Below are 21,919 nucleotides of genomic sequence, written 5' to 3'. Positions count from 1 at the left end.
TGCCTGCACTCAGCCCATAGCCCAACACCTGCGTATGGACACACTGCAGGAGCCTCCCAGTGCCTGCCCCTGGAGGACAGGGCACACAGGCCATCAATCACAACCAGCACACGACTCAGCGATGCTTCCAACTCAAACAGCTCTGTTTTGCTTCAGAAGCAGCAGCCATCTGCTCTACGCTTCCAATTTCTAGCAAGCTCCCAATTAGTCAACCATTAAATAACCTTCCATCAACGTGATCAAGAACACCAACATATGTGTTCTCAAGCACATAAAACAGTATGACCAAGTGTTATTTAGACTAAAGTGCTGAGAATAACCAAGTAATGAAAATGCTTCTCAAGTATACACCCTTCACACAGCCTTGCTGGTAAGGCAGGAATGTCCCAGTCAATGTGTTACAGCATTGCCAGTGCACATCACCAGGTGATAACATGATGCTCTCTCCACACCTACAGCAGCCCCCAGGCACCTGGTGGAACAGCAACACCCCTCCATCCTCCACTGTCTTCTCTTTCAGAAGGATTAGACATAGGATTAACAGCTCAAAGGTAAGAGCACAGGAAAGGTGATATGAGGTAACATTCAATATTTATCTAGCCCACTACTGTCTGACTGCGACCAACAACAGATTCCTGGGCATGAGTATTAGAGCAGGGAAAGCTTAATGCCATTCTCCAAGCCCCCAGCAATTTGCAGCTCATGAATTTCCAAGCCAGAGGTGGTAACTTTTGAAGGTTCCCCAGAGACTTATCTTTCAGCAGACTCAGTGGGAGTCTGAATCCTGGCTCTTCTGTGCTTCAGGTGAGAAAACACAGCATGGCAGGAGTCTCACCCCCAGGCACAGATGATCATGATTCACTGAGAAACCTCACAGAGCATCTAAATTGGTACTCCAAAGTCATCTGTTTTCAGGACAGAACTACAAGTCCGTGAAAGAGGAGTGAGAAGAACAAAGCATAGGGAAATATCAGAGGTCTGGCTCATTGCATCTTTTAAGAATAAGGCAGGGCTGAGACAGCACTTCAGCGAGGCTCCCAGTCTCATGTTATGGCCCAGTAAGAAGACAAGCATTACATAAGAGATGCAAACCTTTTCCCTTTTTTCTAAAGATAAACATGGTACTCACTTTCGTAATGTTTTCCATGTAGCAGCACTTCCCAAGATACGAAGGAGTGGCAAATCAGATGCCCTAGTTCTATATCTAATATAATCCTGAAATCACACACCTCAGTTGAATCAAACATGAAGTACTGAAATAGGGAAACATGAAGGAGGTGATCGCTGATGCTTATGCATGGTTGCAAATCCACCTCAACCTGGATAAAAACACAAGGTACAGAAAGACACAGCCAAGAACCACACGCACTAAGGAAGAAGTTCAATCACAGCAAGCTTGCTTGCCTGGACTTCATCAAATCAGAACTTCTACTGAACTTAAGAAAAGTCTACAAAGTTGTGTGCCAAAGACAAAGACTTGAAAAAGGAGGCTGATGTCTCAGTGTCAGAAGACTCTGCCCAGCAAAGAGTACCATCCTGTGCTGGTTCCAGGCACCACATTCATCTCAACACATTAGAAACTTAACCTTGAAATCTAATTTGTGCATAAAGAAGGAAAATGCTGGTAGAATAATGCATTAAAAAGTCCAATAAATTATTAGCAAAGGTATTTCAGTGAGATTTCCAATGCATTATACATAATTAGGAACTGAAAGCAAGCTTAGTTAAGGGCTATAAGCAAGAGGAGAGAAGTGTATGCTGGATTTGAAACCTTCCTCTCTACTTAGTCTGGAATTTTCATACGATCAGAGGGGCTTCCACAAAAAGCCACAATTTGCACAGCCATTTGCACATCAGTTATGCAGTACCACTGCTCTCAGTTACAAATGAAAAATAGCTAGGCAAATCCATTTGTTCAAACCTCAATGTTCTAGAAGAGCTTTTTTTTTTTTTTTTTTTTGACAAGAGCTGCTCTCTGCTCTGCAAGAATTTAGGGGGGAAAAAAAAAATATCAAAGAAAACCAAAGGTTTTCTGACCAGAATTCATTGGCATGGTTGATCCAACTCGCAACTGCGCAGCAAAAAGACAAAACAAAGAACTTGCTCACTTTTAATTCACTCTAGTTCTGAAGCGGAAAATTCTATCCCAGCTCTCTGCAGGTTTGCTATTCTGCATTCTCTTTCTCTGGAGACCCAAAGACTGAGGTTCAGAGGAAGGGCTCTGACACTGCAGCATAAAAGCAAACAGTGAGGAAGCAGCGAGCGGCCCCAGGTTTGCTGCGCTCTGCAGGACTCCTCTGCCCTCTTTTCAGTGCTCAGATCATTCCCTGCCCACAGCAGGGGTTGGAGCTCAATGATCTTTAAGGTCCCTTCCAATCTCAGCCATTCTATGATATTATGATCATGTTTTACCATCATAGTTTTCTCAAGATGAAGACGGGTTCACACTGACTTACTGCCATCAGGCACCAGGTAACTGCTTCACTCCTGTTTTGCCAGTTGATGGGGTCAGCAGGAAGAACACAGACACCAACCAAAGGGATAAGCTTATTTGACTGTCTGCTGCCAAATAATACAGAAACAAAGCAATGCCTACAGTCAAAAGACCAACCAAGCCCAGCCTGGACAGGACATCACTTGGTTCCACTACAAATTGAAATATTAAATCCACATAATAGATTCAAGTAACAAACCTATAAATCCTAATATCTGTGAATACTGTAATAAGCCTTATTATCGGTGAATTAATTTCTACTTTGTTTTTCCATTCTTGTGGACAGTATAAATTAACTCATGCTGTTAATTACTAACGTTCATTCTCCCAGACTGAGATGCTCTTTTTGTGATTACTATTAGACTCCTCTAATAAGATGAAAGCAGTCATAAACCAAAATAAAAATGCACTGCAAACAGCCTTCTAATGGCAGTCCCAAGGAAAGGAAAGCATCCCCCAATCTCATTTTGTAGGTTTTGTTCCAACCCAACCTACAGACAGGCCCAGGATGAAGGTCTTCCCCCAGAAGTTCCCACCTCCTGCAATGAGAGCTCATTATGGTTCCGGCAGTCATTTCAGAATTACTGCATTTATTCTAACTCCTGTTCTCTTTTCTCCAACCTGCAGCAAGGACATCACTACAACACCCATCTAAATTAATATTATGGGAAGACTAAGGAATGTTATAAAAAAAATATTAAGTTGCAGTAGAAAACTGAAAACCAGCTGCTTTAGCCCCACACAAGTTCCTACACCAAGGCTAGTCTATACTGCCCTGGAACATGTTTCATTGGTCTGGCCTTGAAATAACAAGAATCGAACCTTAAACATCTCAGTTTACAGCTTACTAACAAGTTCCAAGAGAAAACAAGAGAATAAGCAACAAGTGCTGATGAAAATGTGTGATGAAATACACAGAGCAACCTCTAATTTCCAGAATTAGGAACATATTCACTCAAACTGACATTTCAAAGAGAAAGATTTCAGTTAAGCCTTCTCAAGCACATTAAATAACACCTCAGAAGCAGGTAAGCACTGACAAAGATGGGTTCCAATACAATAGTTGATCACTAAGGACCTAATCCAAATCTCTCCATAGTGTTTGAGTTCCTCATGTGTAAAATGGACAGAGGTCTAACTCATCAGGTGCACAGTCACGAAAACCCAAAAGCAAACTGAAATTTTGCTTCACAGCACTGACTGAGCTTGTTCAGACCATTTTGTCACGCATCAGTACAGGGCACTCAAACAACTTACAGCAGAAAGCACAGGAAAAAAAAGAGAGAAAACGCTGCTAAAAAATAAAAATAAATAGAATACAGCCTGCATTAAAAAAAAAAAGACCTCAGAGCTACACCGTATACAAACACACAACAAACCATTGGCAGAAGGTTAACCACTGTTTCTAAGAGTCGTGGGCTGAGCAAACACCAGGCTGACCCGAGGAATCGGGGCTATCAAGGCTGGAGAGCTGGGTCTGCCAGCTGTGTGTGGGACCATATGGCTAGCTGTGTTTTCACACAACACTTTCCTCTTCCCACTGCAGCCGTCTGCTCCGTCTTGGCAAGAACTTCAGATGCCAAGGTTGTATCCTATCTATAGCTGCCAAGTACTACACAGACGTCAGTTTAGATGCAGAAAATAAAAATGAAGGGTGCACAAGAAAAGGCCGAGTGATCCAAACAAAACCCCCCGTTTGTTACGTTCTAGTTGCTTTCAACTCCAAGGGTTATTTTTATGCTGAACAGTCCTTTAAATACTTAATCTTGGTTTGCTTTATTTACGGGCTCCCGGTGCTGTCGCCCATCAAAACAAGCTGGCAACAATCCATTCTAAGTCCCCATTAGCAATACAGCATGGCTGAAATCTTTGTTTTGTTATGAACTTTCTTTTTGCCTCCCCAGAATAAAAGGAATCTTCAAACACCCACAGATTAGTGCTTACTGTAACACAACAAATGCATACAAATTTGTATTTCTGAAGGTGAAGGAGCTCAAACACCAACCACATTTTCCTCTGCCTGCTCATCTAGAAGGTTTTAAAACAGAATAGTAAGAGCCAACTCCCCTAAGTGCCAGATACCCTCAATTAAGACCAAGAAAAATAAGTGGTTATAGATCAAGCATCATATAACCTGTACTTTCCAAAATGCTCTGAGACAGCTGAGTTTCAATTCAAAGAACTGCAGGAGATTTACTTGAGATCTATGATAGCATATAAGAATGAAAAAAGGATGTTCAGGAAATATCAAACTATAGTGGAGCACGATCTGAACGGTGAATGAGGTACATGGCTTTGTGAGCAACTGGAACTTGTGCAGCCAACTTCACCAACGGAGCCAACTTCAGCAATTAATGACTCAACTGTGAACTGAATACATGGTTTTGTGAGCACAAGACAGACAAGTTGGCAACAAACAGGATGAAGTAAGCTAGTGTAGGAAGGCACGATTGAGGACAGTTCAGAATTCCAATGCCAACCTGGATCTCCTGTGCAAGCCTTCTCTATCCAGTCTTATGTTTGCCACTTACTGCCTAGCTAACAACAGAAAGTTGTAAGAGAAATCCTTCGTGGGATCAAACTGTACAACTAAGAAAGTCTGGAAGAGGCTCACAGTTGAGAGAAAAAAAAACAATGAACTCTCAAACAGGCTCTGCAGGAGCAGGACGGTGCGGGCTCTCATCTGCTGAAGTACCTGCAGTCTCAGGAAACCAGCAGGTCTCACAGATCAGATCTTTCTGAGTAACCGAGGCCACAGTATTTTCCAATATATGTTAGGAAAACATGATAAGGAAGGAAGGTGAGTCAGAAGCAGAAAGAGATTAGGAAGTTCTCATCTGGAGCATTGCTATGTGGCTTCCCCTCCAAATGAAGCATGAATCTACTGCTGATTGCCAGGTACCTGGCTATACTTCTCTGAAAAGACAAGAGGCATTTATTTCCCATGACACACAAACGCTTCTTACCCACAGCATTGAGAGCATGCTTGAGTTCCAGAGTGAAAGCAGTAAGTGGCACCTCTTCAGACACTGGCATAATTGCTATTGTGGAGAGATTGCTGGCAGGATTTCCGGCATCCCACTTGCTGCTGGAGCTGTGCAATCCAAAAGGATGGCCTGTTGGAAAAGAAAAAAGACAACAGAAGCAAGAAAGCCACATCCTTTGTCACCCGGAGGCAGTAAGGAACTATCACTGAATGGCTTCACCCAAGTTAAACACAACATCCTCCTTTTCACACAAAAGGAAAGATTCTGCATTGTGCACAACAGGGGAAAAAAAAAATGGATTTCTGTCATTATCAGCAGATGACACAGGATGTGGGTGAAAGCTGAGCAAATTTAAAGGTATCTGAGTGATAGGAACAGGTGAAATGCAGTGTGCCTTTACTTGACCTGTTAAGAAAAAGAACAAAGGGCACCACGCACAGCCACAACACTGAGACACCTGCCTGCCGCTCCAGGGGAATTATCTCAAATAGCAAAAGCCCGGTTTTGTTGTCGGTGTCCAAATATATCCAAAATAAATACCCACTTCTTATGGTATTCCTGATCATGGAAATAAATACACATTTTCAACAAAGTTTCTGCAGGAAACATGCATCTACATCTATTTTCACTCCTTCCCAAGATGGGAAAATGTGAATCTTTACAGACAGGAGTGCATGAATATTAAAATAAAACGTGGAACCTCAAAAAAAGATGCAAAGCAACTGTGGAAGCATCTCTAATATACTGCAATAGACTGAGCAGCACAGAGAGGCTATGGGCAGAGAAAAGCATTTTTTGACAGAAGTATTTGATGCACGTAACAAAGATCTTCCCAGATAGTTCAGCTCAGGAAAAGAACGGTAGGTGTGTTCTACAAGCAGTTCTTTTCAGTTTTATACCATTTATTTCCTCTATAACCCTCTTAAACAATCTTTGCTGCTAGCACCTGCCAACTCAACAGTAAGCATACAATAAAATCAATGCCATCTTAGTTAAGATTTAGCAACTGGCTCCTCTTATTTTACCCTGCAAAGTTCCACCACGTGCCATTCTCTGCCATGCACATGATATACTGTAATTGATATGAAAACTCATTTAAAGTGCATATGCAAGATCAATAGTACACTGTAGGACACAAAGAAATGCCAGATAAACCTTTTTTGCAAATATATTCAGCACTGGAGATATTCAAGTCTTCTAAAATAGCTCTCCACAGAACATTAAATAGTTGCTTTCTCTTTTAGGTGATCTTCAAGAAGGTATTTGTAGGTTCAAACAAGTTACATATCACTGCTCCACTCTTTCATCTCCATCGGTCCTTCTCTCCTCAGAACTTCAATGGCTGTTCTCTGATCCTGCTCCTATTATTGCCTACCACTAATTTTCCTTCCATCTTCTCCAGAGCACATATTGTCCCATTTCCCAAGCAGTGCAAACTCTGCCCTAGGCCACAAAGGCATTTCAGCATGCACAAGAGATTAACAATTACTGCCAGAGATGCACACAAAACTGATGGTGTCCACAGAGCACCAAAAGAATGGACTTGGAAATTCATTCCCCAAAATGGCTTCAAAACCTGCAAGGTGACAGCTTCAATTCCAGTCACCTTGGAATATCGAAAACAGCAATACCAGAAATAGTAGAGAATTGTTCTACTAAAATCAATCAAAAAACCTCAACAGCAAAGAGCCCCACAACGCAATCAGTGATTAACACACGTTTGTTTTCTGTTAAAAGCTGCTCAAGAACAACCAACTACAGGAAACTTCCTCCTACTCACTTCAATTAGTAAATACACTTTGGTTTGCCTCTGCCACATACATAAAGCTTACCAACCAATGCATAATGAACCATTTGCTTCCAGACAATTCATTAAGATAATGCAAATACAGACAAGATAAGTCAGTCAGTACGCAGATGCCACTCAGCATGACTATCAGACTCAGGTCTATCAGGGAGTTAATGATCCCTTGGAGCAGTTCTTTAGCAAGAGATTTCATGGAAACATCACTGCATGTACACAGCAGTAGTTTTCCATCCACTCCTATCCTTACACAACCACTTCTCCCCACCAAAAAAATGGTGTACTTACATATAGCAAACTAAACATTCACTTGTGACAACCAACAGCAAAAACATTTAGGGACAAGTCCTCCTGTCAAGTACTTTCTTTTTCTGAATTTAATGATGTAGTTCCAGTTCCAAGGAAGCACCAGAATGGATGGGAGGAGTCCAGCAATGACTCTTACCTCCCTGCTGAAGGCTGCCAAGGATCTTCCCGCCCAGCAAGTGAATAAGTCTAGTCACAACCTAGCAGTGGGAGACAAGAGGAAGAAAAGAAACAAACGGTCAGGCAGAATATACTCAAAACAGTGCAATTAAATGGACACTTCTGAGTTCTGTAAAATGTTATCTCTGGTTGAACAATAAGGAGGTACAGTTTTGTAGCCATTCCTTCTTTCCTGGTTTATGGTGTCTGGTCATTTTATCATTTCATCACTTCTGTCTTGTTTCACCTAGGGAAAAAAATAATAAAAGCAAAACGAAGCAGCCATGATTTAACTTACACTGGGAACAGAAGGGAAAAAAAATCCAATTAATTAGGGGAAACTCCATTTCCAGCTCTGCTTTCTTTCTGCAGCGTGCCTGTACCCTACCAGAGTCGCTCTGTTGGTGCCTGCTGTACAATTCCACCTGCTGTAAGCAGCTCAGGCTCCAATTCCCCATGCAGTCCTGCTTCCACCTGCCCTGTGGCAATTAGTCAACTCACAGTAAACAGTTTCAGATGTCTTGCATTAAGGGGACAAACACACACTGGAACCACAAAGAATCAGAGCAAAATACTTATCAGGGCATTTCCACACCAGCCCCTCAAATCACGTTTGGTCCCTTTGAGCTGACAGACTTTTCTCTCCCCCCTCAGTCACCCTGAGAAGGACTTTTGCTGATAGAAACCACTATTCTCACAGCCAAGCAAAGGTTCTAAGCTCATCTCCAGTACCTATAATCAATATTTCCCAATCATTTGTACAGTAGAAGACTAATAATTGCAATATCAATCAGTGGCAGAGTTGAAAAATGCATTGTTTATTCTGAAAGACCTCCACACATGTTTTACCAAATAAGAAATGAGATACTTAAATGCATTCAGAATCAGAGTCATCATTAGGCATTCTCAGGCAAACAATCCAAAGTCAGATCCCCAGCAGGGCATCAAAAAGCAAAACAGAAAACACAACAGAAAGCCCACAGAAATCACAAAGCATCTCCAAAATAACGGGCAGCAGCAAATGGCAACCCCAGATCTCAGCCCAAGAGACACACTGCTCCCAAGGAGCAAGCACTGCAGGATGCACCCCTCAAATGCCAGATGCTGCAAGCACTGTGACAGCTCAGCTTCCCGCCTGAATCATTCCATGTATGCTACTTAAAACGAGGCTGACACAGGATGAGAGACCTCGCAGCTTTGATATATAAACACAGATTTCTTGGGAGCATCGCCACCCCCATCTCTCACACCTGCCAACCTGCAGCACACACTGCGACTTCAGTCCTTTTGGAAGTACTATTGAACAACATTTTACTCTTCTGGATGACTTTAAACGTCAGAGTTTTAATTATGTTCTAAAACCAACTCCTGTATTCAGAACTTTTTCCTCTTTACAGACAGTGAAGGAGAGCTCCAGTGAAGTTAAAGAAAATGTCCAAGGTTAATGACAGAACTAAGAATAGAACCTACTGGTCTCATTTTCCAGCCGGCTGCTTGTAGTACCAGGAAATATTATTTGTCTTGTTTGCAAAAGCAAGCCTTGCAGCCTTGGTACATATAGATATGGGAAAATTATTTCCCCGGTGACTTTGTAAGACAAGCAAATTGCTCACCATAACAGGATGAGTCACTCTGTCGCAGTCATGGCAACGTCTAAGGAACATCAATTTGAGATGGTAGCTAAGAACTGGCCTGAAATTTCCTTGGAGTTCTCTATTACCTATACTATATGTTTTCTTTCACATAGAAGTAAAAAAGGCAACGTTTTTCCCTTAACAAACGTTTGTCCATCAGTTTGAGGCATTATAAATCAAACCTCACCAACAATAGATCCAGGCTTCAGTGACTGACCTAAAGCCAAGGCTCTGCAGAGCAGCCAGAGCAGCTCTCACCAAATCAGAATTCAAAATCCACAGGCAAAAAAAGGAAAAGAAAGCCAAAGCCACCCATCCCTCAAGGTTTCCCAACAGCTCCAGGCCAAAAGGCATCCTTGGCCGAGTGACATGGGACATGGGGGCAGGAAAGGACCTGGGTGGCACGAATGGGCTGCTTCAGCTTTGGGAGGGGAGCAGAAGCGAGCCCCTGGGTTAGGAAGGGATATCAGGGAAACACACGACTGCAAATGTGCCAGGGAACACCCACCTGCCAGAGGCACCAGCAGGAGAATGCCAGCTAACTGGGCACAGGCAGGGAGCTGGGAGCAGAAATCCCTGCCTTACCTGTTTTGGTGCATTTTGAAGGAAGAACACTTGGAAACGGTAGCAAGGGGAAGTAGAGGAGAGAAAGCAGGAAATGTCACAGTGCTGCTGGGAACCAGCTATGCAATATGGTCTCATTCCCACTGCAGCCCCATTCCTGGGGCCAGACAGCCTTTGCAGCACAGACAGAGGTGCCTGGTGTGTTCAGCCCTGGATTTCAGTCTCTGCTAGCACCTCAAAGACATGCGCTGCTCCCACAGACACAGCTGCAGCCCAATCTGCTGGCACAGAAGCACTCCGTTTGGATTTAAGGTTTGACTTGGGTTTGAAGAGAAATCTGCACTGCAAAAAAAGGCAGCCAGATAGAGTGCAGTTTATCTAAGAACAACACGACATTTCCAAATGAGGCTACAATAATTAATTGCCTGCAAAGTAAATGCAACTTTTCGATCCCTCACACTATGGAAAGGGGCAAGCATGGTTCAGTTTGTGAGGAAGTTGAATTTACCTGATTATAAACTATGCTTGCAGCGAGTAAATCCTGATCAGGTAATTGCAGTTAATCACTCAAACCAGTAATGAGCAGAGACTTCAATTAGGCACTTCAGTTGTAAGCCCAGGCATGGATAGGTCTACACAGATGAAATCACCATGCTGCAGATTGAACTCATCCTTGCATAGAATAATGCCCTCCTAGTCACAGTGCCACCATTTCAAGCTGTAAAATGACTCCAAGTTCACATTTGCCAGGCTTTGCCAGCAGGGTCATGTAGGCACCTATAGGGCCTCTCAAGGAAGCTGAGGGTCCAGGGCCAAGGAGCTGCCCTGCACATTGCACAGCGCCACGTCAATAGCCAAAAAGAACTCAGAAGCAAAGAAACTCACACTCCAGAGTTCATGCAAGAGGCCAGAAGGAAGAAAGCTTACTTTATGGGGCTAGAAAATAGAGAAATACTCAATTTCAAAAGCTGCTCGGGATTCCAGGTACATCAGTGCTATTCTCCAAAAGCCCTGAGATCTCCCCTCCTCCTGCAGAATCTGTAGATTCACAAAACTTGTCCCCAGCAGGGCACTCAGGTGGGACAAACTTTGCAAAGGAGAAAGCTCTCTTCCCTCTCCCACTCCCTTACCTTCCCAGGTGAACTCATCAGAACTCTTCCGTGCAGGTCAAAATAAGGAGTGTTTCACAGAATCATTTGAGTTGGAAGGGACCTTGAAAGGTTCCACTCCCTGCAATGCACAGGGACACCTACAGCTCCATCAGTGCTCAGAGCTCCGTCCAGCCTGCCCTTGGCCATCTACAGGGACTGGGATTTCTCTTCCTCAAATGGCGCTGGCACTTCTCTCAGCACCATTTCACTGTCTCCTAACTTTCACATTGCCACTTACCACCTCGGCCACCCAGAGGTGTGCTTGCTGCTCCTGACACAGCTCCATCCTGAGGAAGACCCACTCAGCAGCCCCCACTGCCTCGCACTGAATGTCTGTTTCTGCACTTGGTACAAAGGTTGTGGCAAGCCATTAATTTTCCCCTCTGCTTAACTAATGTTGAATTACAGAAAAGACCTGCAGCCTCTGCATTGCAGGGCAGGGACTGAACTTCCCATTCCCAAGGGGAGTGTGTTCTCTGACCTTCAGATGAGTCACTTCAGCTTCTACACAAATCTCATTCAGCCATGGGGCCAGGCAGGATTCCAACACAACAGTGGTGCAGGCACCCCATCCACCTGAGGTGTCAGGTATTCTCCTGAGCTTCCTGCTTCACACTAAGGCAATTCCCACACTTGAATAGCTGCTGTTACCCTGCAGTGCCCTATTTACTATAATACCCTGAAATATTTCATCCTGCTGTCCCTCACCTTCCAAAGCTAGAGTCTGGTTGAAGCTTTTCTTCCTATTAAATGGTGGAACTCTAGATCTGCTTTGCATTAAGCCCTTGTGAATGTGATTTTAATGCAAATTTCATTGTAAATAAGTGTCCATAGGAAAGTATTTTCTTTCTGTGAGCTGCACAGATTGCCTGACAAACTGTCTGTTAATAGCAAGCGACAGTATCAAACATCTGTCCAGTCTCAGCTCACTTTCCACTACACCAATCTAGAAAAATCACAAAGATGTCACAAAATCTGCACCAATACCCTGCTTCTGAATACACAGAATAATACAGCCACAGCTGACTGGTTTAAAAGGCAGGGTAGTAGTACAAATTCACCTCAGTTAGGAGGTGTGTGCTGTGGTTTAACCCAGCAGGCAGCTCGGCACCACACAGCTCACAGCCCCGTCAGAAAAGGATAAAGCCCATGGGATAAAGCCAGTGCAGTTACCACCCACTGACCCATTCCCAGTCAGTTTGCGAGCAGCAGCCCCCCCAGTTTTATTGCTGAGCATGACCCCATAAGGTCTGGGACATCCCCTTGGGCAGACTGGGTCAGCTGTCCTGGTTCTGTGCCCTCCCAGCACCCTGTGCACCCCCAGGACACTGTGAGAAGCCAAAAGTCCTTGACTTACAGTAAACACTCCTCAGCAGCAACTAAAACATCAGTATGCTGTTAATGCAGCTTTTCTCCTAAATCCAAAACGTGGCAACGTGCCTCTACAGAGAGCATCACACTACCTCAGTCACAAGGACAACACACAAGAAGAAAAAACAAAATGAAATGACCCACTCATCAGCTCTGCCCCACGCCGTGCAGGACCCCAACCAGCTGCACACCAGATGTGACATCACCAGGACTCTCCAGCATGAGAGCCTGCATTCACAGAGCAAATGTTCCAGCACCTCAAGGAGCAACAAACTCACCATTTTCAAGGCAGACCAATAATTCAATATCCTGGGTACTGAAGAGAAACTGCACTTTGTTGGATCTGTCCAGTTTTGGCTTTCTATGATGGGACACACATCCCTTCACTGTAACCTCCTGCCTCTCCTACATCTGCATGGGCACATCCTCACCCCACGATGGTGAAGGAGGTGGGGTGGAGCATCACAAAGTGTGATGTTCCTCATAGCACAAAAGGCAGACCAACCACAGCACCACAGATTGAGTCAAACTCTTCCACCACTTATTAATATTTTATTTTGTGATTGCTGAAAGACTTGAAAAAAACATCTAAACTAAGGATCAGGTTCAACCATATGTTGTTTTGTACACTTAAGGCACAAAAAACCTTTGCAAGAAAGCCAAGAGACAGTCCTATCCTTTGTCAATGGTGTCTTCTTGTCTGCCTGCAGGCTGCTGCTTTGGGAAGCCAGCCTTGGCTGAGGCAGCCAGCCTGATGCACAGCTTGGATCCCATACAACCATCCGCCACAGAGCCCTACAAATCTGAGGGTGGTTTCCATTCCAAGTCTACTCTGATTCTCTCCAGTGGATCCTCTAACATCATCCACACCCAAAAGAACTGCATCCTCACAGTGAATAAAATTGCTCACAGCAGAGCCGTGTATTTTCTTCTGACTTTGAAGTTGAGAAATATATGAAGTATATTTAAAAGTTAAGCCTTCAAAACAGGCAACCGACAGACAGACCGCTTTCAGTTTAAACATTAAATAACAATTTACTGGCACCTTCAGAGCATGGTATTATAGACCTGCACACACATCTGATTTAGTTAAAGGACAAGTAAATGGGTTCTCCACCACACAGAGACCCAACGTGAATAAGCTAGTGTGGAAAACAGGGCTGCCAAGGGTTTTCTGTTCTACAAAGTAAGTGCAATAGGGGTAAAATAGTAATAATAGCCATTTTATCTATACAAACTCACACAATAGCAGTTCCACTTCCGTAGAGCTCATTCCAGGACTGGAGATTATTTTCTGTCGGCTCTTTGAAGGCTTTTTGGGGTGGGAGCACAAGGAAGGAAGAGAGATACATCAGCTCATCAGCTGCATAAACCCACGGCATCATCGCAGCCTGCTCTCTCCCCCTCAGTTAGCCCACAAAGCACTGCACTTGGCACACAACCAGGGAGCTCAGCAGGGGGTCTGGGATTAAAACTCACCCAGCGACAAAGCAAATCCTAAATGCTCACTTGCAACCATTCCTGGCACCTTTACAAATGCCACCAAAGCACATGGAGGAACCAAAGCTCGATCCTGGGGTTGTTTGAACTTCTAATGCCCGTGATCAATCGTGTCTTCAAGAAGAATGTCAGTCTCACATCAGTGTGATGAGTAAGCATGCACCGCTGCCTGCCTCACCTCAGGGAGCTGCAGTCAGTGAGTATGCTTCTGCTGAATGCTTCTCTTTGCTCCTTTTTCACATCCACTTCTCCCACTGTCAAGGAAAACTTATTTTAATGGGCCAGGAGAAAAACTAACAAGGAAAAATCCAGAAGCGTGGCCTCTCTTGACCTATTCCATAGCACTACATCAAGCTTGAATAACATGATGCACAATATCCACAGTGCTGGGGGGAAGAGCTTTGAAAGGAGTGCACGTTACTGAGCTCACTATGTAAGGCAGATAACTCTAGGGAAAGTTCCAAAAAGCTCTGGTTAAAACAGGCAGACAGACACAGCAAACCTTACTGCTAAAGATGGATGATGAGTTCTGAATATATTTAAATCCCGAGGGCAGACTTAGAGAATTAAAAGGAAGATGCAGAAAAGCTCTGCAGTTTCTCGAGCACATTTGTAGCATGCAGTAGGTTGTCTTACAGTTCACTTCTCCACGGTGCCAAAGCAATTTCTCAACACAACTTCCATCAGCAATGGCAGGTCTGCATTTCAAGTTAGAATTACAAAAAGATAAAATAAAAATCTCAGCTCAGTAGAGGCAAAGATAAACTATGAAATGTGATCCAAGTTACACAGTGATGTTAGAATATCTCTGATCTGTTAACAAATTCTGCGCTCTTGCTACTGATTCAGAACTGCTCCATGGTGCCAAAAATCGTGAGCTGACTCTCCGTCCTACTTTTCAGAACCGAAAGCAGTGATGAAAATAGAAAGAATCAATTTCATTTCACTCCTGCAACTCTGTAAAGCTCCAAGCAGCACCAGAAGCAAGCTCTGAGGCTGTCAGAGGACCAAATACTCTGGATGGCTGAGTGCCCCCGTGGCTGTGGTGGGGAGCTGAGGCTGCAGACAGGCAGTTAACCTGTGGCCCTAACCCCAACATGTGCCCACGTTAGCTTCCTGAGATGCCCAAGGAGATGTTCTGCACTGTGGAGCACCTTCAGCTGGGAGCGTTCAGGGTGCCCTATTCAGAGCAACTCAAGGTTGGGACACTTTCCTGAGAAGCTAGATTTGACTCCATGCATACGGAGCAGGATCTGGAAATCAACAGCTGGCATTTTGTGCAGGTGCTCTGAAAATTTGGTTGTTACTGACAGGCTGGGTGAGATTCCCCACGCTCACCCATCTGTTTCATCCCCCAGAATAACAGCAGCCAGAGTGGGTCACAAAGATCCCTGCAATCCACTGTCCTGTCCGTAACAGGACCAAAGCAGATGTACAGGAAAGAAGAGAAAAAAGAAGGCAAACAGATGGTGCATCCCTGAGCATCAGCTGTGCAGCACAGCTCAAGGAATGTGAATTACTGTAAGGACGAACAGAGCGCGACTTCGCTCGTTTCTCACTGCTGATGAGAACAAGCATAACTCATGCTCACAGTTCTCTCACATATCAGGTAGATTTTTCTACTAATGCATTCAAGAGTTAAACTGCTTTGTGGATCAGCAACTAATATCAGAACTGGCAAAAAACATGCAGGATGAAGCCTCTCCTTTATTGGAATTAAAGGGATCTTCACCATTCAGATGCTCAAGGGGAACTAATTGAAAGGGTGATTCTATCTCAGAAACTGCACAGCTCTTGGCTGTTTTGTCTTTTTAGGCTCTATGGAGGAACTTCAAAACAAGAGCAATTCTCCTGCTGTGGGATTCCTGTGAGCATCTCACTCGGGGAACAAGCACCGATCACCAATTCCCCAGACAAACCCCAGGTGTGCAGAACCTCCTCACTCAGTCAGGGACACAGGTTTGACAGAGGCACAGTTTGATTTGTTTTTGGCTTTTCCTCCATACAAAAAGCTAAGAGGGAAATCCTCCATCACTGCAGAATCACACTCTGGTTATTGCATCCTAGTTGGTTATTCCAAAATGACTGCACCTGCCATCCTTTCATTACTGCGTTTCTTCTGGTTGGACAGGGAAAAGATCATATATCCTGCATATAAATCCTTCCACCAGAGCAGCAGGAGGGAACACAGCACAGAGTTCACCTGGCTCGTCCCTCCGCTCAGCACTGAACACCACCTCAAACATAATGATTTCTTTAAGAGGTTATACAAACAAGTAACAATCTTGTAGCCTTTCTAGGGAGCAGATGCAGCCTTTTCTCAATATCCAGCTGCTGCAATTTCAGTACACTACCATTTGCTCTGTCTCCATACGGTGAGTAATTCATGCCCTTTCTATCAGAAGATAACTTTATACGCTTGAAAATAGCTATCATTTCTTCCATTAACCTTTCAATCTTTTTGCCTTTGTAGGTTAATATTTCCAAGCACCAGCCTACCATCCTTTGATCCTCTGCTTCTCATCATTTGGTCTGCTCTTCCTTCAAGCGTGCTGCCACACGCTGATACTGAAGCTTTTCCAATACCAGGAAGAATGCAACCCCCCAAAAAGCATTTTAAGAACAGTCATATTTTCCACCACGGCACAGCACTGCTAAGGCACGTTCAGCTTTTCATCTCTATCATCCCTATGGTTGGACTTGATACCTGGCAGGTCTTTTCCAACCCAAGCAACACTATGATCCCTGGATTCTTCTTGTAGGACTGCTGCCCAGAGCCTTCCCTGAATGCAATATATTAGTTTTCAGCCCAAAGACTTTTCTCCATTACATCTCCTGAACTTCACTGTTGACTCTGTACATCCCAGCAGATTTCAAACTTTCTAGCCAGTCGCTTCTCCCCATCACTTGAATTCTGTCTCACTTCCACCCTTCCTCTCTTTTGTCTAATGGATCTAACAGGCAAAAAGAGAAGACACAAGAACTCTGAGTTCATATAAACATTTATCTCATTTTCTCAAGACAGTCCGAAGCCAACAAATCCCCTGCTTACGTTCCTCTAGTTCTAATGCTTGTTCAAAAATCACCCTAGAACAAAAACGGGAGCTCTCACAGTTTTGACACTACTTCAGTATTAATCTCAGAACTCAGGGATCACAAACAGCAGCAGCAAATAATGTGTTTTTCTAACAGCCTCTTTTGAGAGACACCTTTTCCTTTTGTTCCACTGCAGATAATTAGCTAAACTATAGGCAAGTCCTCCAAAATTCAGTCCTCGAAAGGTCAGGAATTTGTAGCTGATGGAACGCATTCTTTAGATCTGGGAGGATTACTTGATTTCTATTACAAGTAAGTGTTTGAATTATGCTATAAATACAGCACGCTAGTCCAACTTCAACTGCAAACTGGGAAGATTCACAGCTCCACAGAGGACCATCTGGGGGAAAGAGATTCTGCCCTTTGATGGAACAAGAAATGGAAAGAGAACACTGAAATTAATTATTGCCCGTGATAAAAACGCAGGATCAGAACCCAGCCTTTGTGCAGCTCAGCATTCAAGATATTACTGAACCTTAAATGTTTAGTGCTTGCCTGTAATTCACAGTTTAAATGTCTGCGGGTAACATTTAAAATCATCAAGAAAGGATGAGTAAGGAGAAAGGTGGTTTGAAACTCCAACTGGCTCATTTCCTCATCTCCTGTTCAGTCAGCAAGGAGAGCAATATTGAAAGGGCAGCTCCAGCACCACGCCGTGCTGTTGTGGCCCAGTTTGCAGCTAATTATGTACAAGAAGTCATCTATTGCTACCAGTTCATAAACGTGGACAACAAATCTATTAAGCTGAAGGGACAAGAACAAAATCAGCAAACTATTCAGGAAAGATTCAGGAATCCAGGAGCGACTTATTAACTAACAAGAGAAGTCCAAAAACGTTGCAGCAAAAATTGTGCTTACCTGGAAATCAGGAAGATTCTTACACTTACCACAGGGATGAAACTCTCCCGAATTAACAGACAGAAACCTCTGAGCTTTTGTAACGTGAGAGTGCATGAACACAGGCTAATTCACAACTACAAAAAACCCACAGCAAAAAACTATCTCCCAAGTGGTATTATGCTCTTAGAAAGACAAAATAACAGGAGTATTTTAATCAGTCTTGTCACTTTGGCAGCTTTTTAAGAAACCTGGTAAAATAACTACGTGTCTTAAAGAGAGGAAAAGAAATAATTTGAAGTAACAGCATTAAAGAATTGTCTTTAAGGCTAGTTAAATGACTTAGAGCTTAATGCCCGTGATGCACTTAGGGACAAAAACAATTAAATTTTAAGTCAGTCACTTAGATTTGCAGGAGAGAGGTATAATGTCAAGTGAATTAAAGAAGATGAATGACTTGATGGATTCAAGGGAGCAATCACAGTCTTCAGGACATAAAGAGATGGTGGCAGTTGCAGAATGAGGATGGATGGCACAGAAAGGGAGCAAGAAGAAAACCAGCTCCCAGGTATCAAGGCTCTGGAAATAAAAGTATGTATAATCAAGGCTTGACTTTGAGTCCTACTGAGTAGGACATATGAATAATAGTATTTCAAAGTGATTTTAAAGATCAAACTGTCATTTACTGTTAATACCACTAAGTGATTTCCACTTTAATACAGGACATGGATACGTAGTAGTGTGAACTTTTCCTAGATATAGAGAGGATAAAGGGAAAAAAGCTGGTGAAAGTCTGGAATGGATCAGATCAGATCGAGACAGAACAAAATGTTTCCTGAGAACGCATCAGTCATGCAAAAAAAGCCAGAGGGCTCTGTGCTAATGGAGAGCTTTAGCTCCCGAGATACAATTTGATGCAGACAGAAAATAGTTGTAATTTTCCTACCTGGGGGAATTTGCGTTTGATAGATGTCAGGGCTCCCTCTGGGAGTTTGGCAAGTTCTGAATCTCTGACGGCATGAACTGTTGTGGCTCTAGGCTGATGGGTTAATGCCTCTACCTGAAAGAGAACAGAGCCATGACATTAAAGATAACATATAATGCGTTGTAAAAATAGTATCTCAGGGTAAGGAAACCAAACAATTCCCAAAAATGGGACTATCATACTTTCTGGTCACTTACACTGCAAACAGAACATTGCTTTCCCTTCCACCCCCCTAGGAGCCCTTCCAGAGGGAGCTTCCTAAAGGCACATCCACGTGCAGCATGTAGCAATATCTATGCAATCCAAATCTCACAGATGTTCTGCCGTCCTGCAATCTCATAGCAACAGAAGCTGTAGCTTTTTGCTGTATCTTTTTATCCTTTGTTTTTAATTGCAAGAATGCCACCTGTGAGAAGGAGGAAAATCCAGCTCCTTACTGCTTTTTCTTTCTTCGTTCACCCTCCCCTCACCATCACCCCAAAGTACATTTGTTTCAGTCTCAGAAGCTGAATGGCAGCAACCTTAAAACAAGCAAGAGTTCCTGAAAGAGGTAAGAGTAACAAACCCACATATTTTGGCAGAAGAGAGCTTTGCTCTTCCCCAGGTACACGCATGTGGATCTGTGCTATGTGAACACAAAGACACGTTACAGGACGCAGCAGCCTGAATACAGCATCCGATTACTTAATTTAGAAACAATTTATGGAGAATAGAAGTTTGAAGAAAACGAGGGTGCTATGAAAATTAATAGAGATGCTCTCCTTTGCAGGGAAGAACTGCCACGATACAAAGGAGGAACAGGTTGCAAAGCCCCGCTCTGCAAAGTGCAGCTGTGCAACCGAATCCCCTCCTGTAGCATCTGCAGAGCCCCCAGCCCAGCAGCAGCTCCCGTGGTGCTGTGAGATGCAGAAATCAAACCCCCTGATGCAGTATTTTCACACTCCTAATGAGATTGCCCGCTAGGTGAGATGGCGTCACTCGGAGCTCAGGCATGAGCTGCAGCACTTAATTGCTTAGTAACAGCCCAGTGCACTTTTGCAAGTTCTAGCACCGGGGTTTAAAATTTACTGGGTTTAAAATCCATACTTCATGCATTCAGGAAGAAAAAAAAAAAAATTGGTGGCTGCTGTAGCGGCTGTAATCACTGAGATTAACACAAAAACAAAATCCCCACCCTGGCTGCAATCCACGGGCACTTTGAAGAAAAACAAGCACCACCTCCCATTGTCAGTCACCCAGCAGAAATAGAAGAAAATAACATATCAGCTTATAATTGCTTTTTACAGATTTTGTTGCATAGCTTCTGTTTGCAGCAAATTCCAATGGACTCAATGCTTCCTCTACAGAACTAGAGACAGAGTTAATGTGGAGGATTACACACTGTGTGCTGGCTGAGCTGTGCCAGATAGGCACTTCTACCCACAGTACAAGCAGATTAATTTAAAACACACGGCTCTGTGACCCCACTTACAACAAGAGTGCATTCTTGGAAGACTGCACGTGCACAAAATGGGCAATGCAGACAGCCACAGCACCTGCAATTAGTCCAGAATGCTGAGATTAGCCTGCTTGTATCATTAATTCTTTAGAACAGCTGGGTCAGAAGAGCTTAATTCAACCACAATTGTGCTGCGTGTGAACAACCTCACAAGTAAATGTGAATTAACCGCATTTTGCAAGACCTGGCCTTTGGTTTTTGTTCAGTGCTGGGGTGTTTTGTTTTGTAATGATGTTTGGAACCAATTACACAGACCACAGGCCGTGGGGTGAGGCCATGCCATCCCTGCCCATTCACAAGTCCCCTTTAGGGTTATCCCAATGGTTGTGTAATATCTTCTGTTCATCCCTGATCCCTACTACCAGCTTCCGACCTCAGGTTTTCAGATCTGCCATTAAGCTTCCTCGTTCTGAAAGCAGATTAAGGATTTCAATCGCTAAAATAAAACCCTTTCTTCTCAACCAGTCATCAACCGACCGAGTCCAATGTGTTTAAAGAGAAACACTCCCAGTGCCTAACACCCTTTTCCACTCTTTCCATTATATGGGAGTGCATGATATTAACTGCGCTCCCAGCAGCTCACAAGTCTTTCAGAGGAGATGAGACTTGTGAAAAGAAAATTACATTTCAAAACAAAGCCTCAGGGATTTTTTTTTTCCCTCCAAACTGTGACTTTTTCTGTTTCAATTGCATGCTGTTTGTCCATAGGGAGAACAAAAAGGAGATGGAAATCTTCCAACCTCATCTACTGGGAGCTGCTCAGGCCTGCAGAGCAAGAGGCATTCACAGCACTCCTGCAGCTGCAGCAAATGTGTTGAAAGCAATTCCCAGCTGAGAACAGAGAACAGATCTTGTGCTACTCTTGCATACGTGCATTATACAGATCTAGCCAGCAGCTCGGCTGTTCTCATGCAAATACACTCCACTATCGGAGCTTAGAAACTATCCGGGGTCTCAGACACTGTACACCAAGATACTCAAGTTCTGCTTTGTCCTTATCATCTGCATTCGCAGCCTCTACTTCTATTAGTTTCCCCAAATGATTCATATAATGCTGCTTCTTCTCTGGAAGATGGAAAGTTCCCATTTAATACCCAGACCACCTGCAGGATTGATCTCCACCCTTGCTATGTTCTTGCTTCCCTCTTTGCACCCTGCACTTTGCCCACGTTGCACCAGTTCCATATTTTTTGTACATAGGAAGGACACTGCCAAATCAGGCATTGGTTTTTCCTCACCCTTTTTGGGGACAGAAAGGCCTTCTAACCATTGAATCGTATTTCTACCCTGACAACTAAGCTTTTCTTCTTTGTATTTATCCTTCTTAATAAACTGTTTGAGATGCTGCTTATTCAGAGGTGTGGGATTTGTTGGATTGGGTTTTTGTTGTTGTTTTTGTTTTGCTGCTATTGCTGTTAAAAAAAAAAAAAACAAGCTTCAGACAACATAACATCAAAATCTTGAATCTTGAAGTTGAAAACAATTCCCAAGTTGAAAACTTCAAGCTACATTCAGATTGATTTGGCTCCTCTG

At 43.5% G+C, this 21,919-nt stretch overlaps 1 protein-coding gene across 1 annotated transcript in view; it reads right to left on the bottom strand.

Moving 5' to 3' along the window:
* The window catches only part of PNPLA7 (patatin like domain 7, lysophospholipase), a gene marked incomplete at both ends in the record, with an annotated part of 115,029 nt that overhangs the window by 48,713 nt on the left and 44,397 nt on the right, over nt 1-21,919 (bottom strand). Inside the window, 3 exons of the mRNA XM_079544898.1 lie at nt 5,461-5,610; nt 7,731-7,791; nt 18,850-18,963. Coding sequence (XP_079401024.1) covers nt 5,461-5,610; nt 7,731-7,791; nt 18,850-18,963 — 325 coding nt within the window. The remainder of the gene's footprint in view (nt 1-5,460; nt 5,611-7,730; nt 7,792-18,849; nt 18,964-21,919) is intronic.

This window comes from Tetrao urogallus (genome assembly GCF_951394365.1).
Source record: "Tetrao urogallus genome assembly, chromosome: 19".
In the NCBI taxonomy this organism is placed as follows: domain Eukaryota; kingdom Metazoa; phylum Chordata; class Aves; order Galliformes; family Phasianidae; genus Tetrao; species Tetrao urogallus.
Note: the sequence above shows the minus strand (reverse complement) of the source record. Positions and strands in the feature narration are given on the sequence as shown.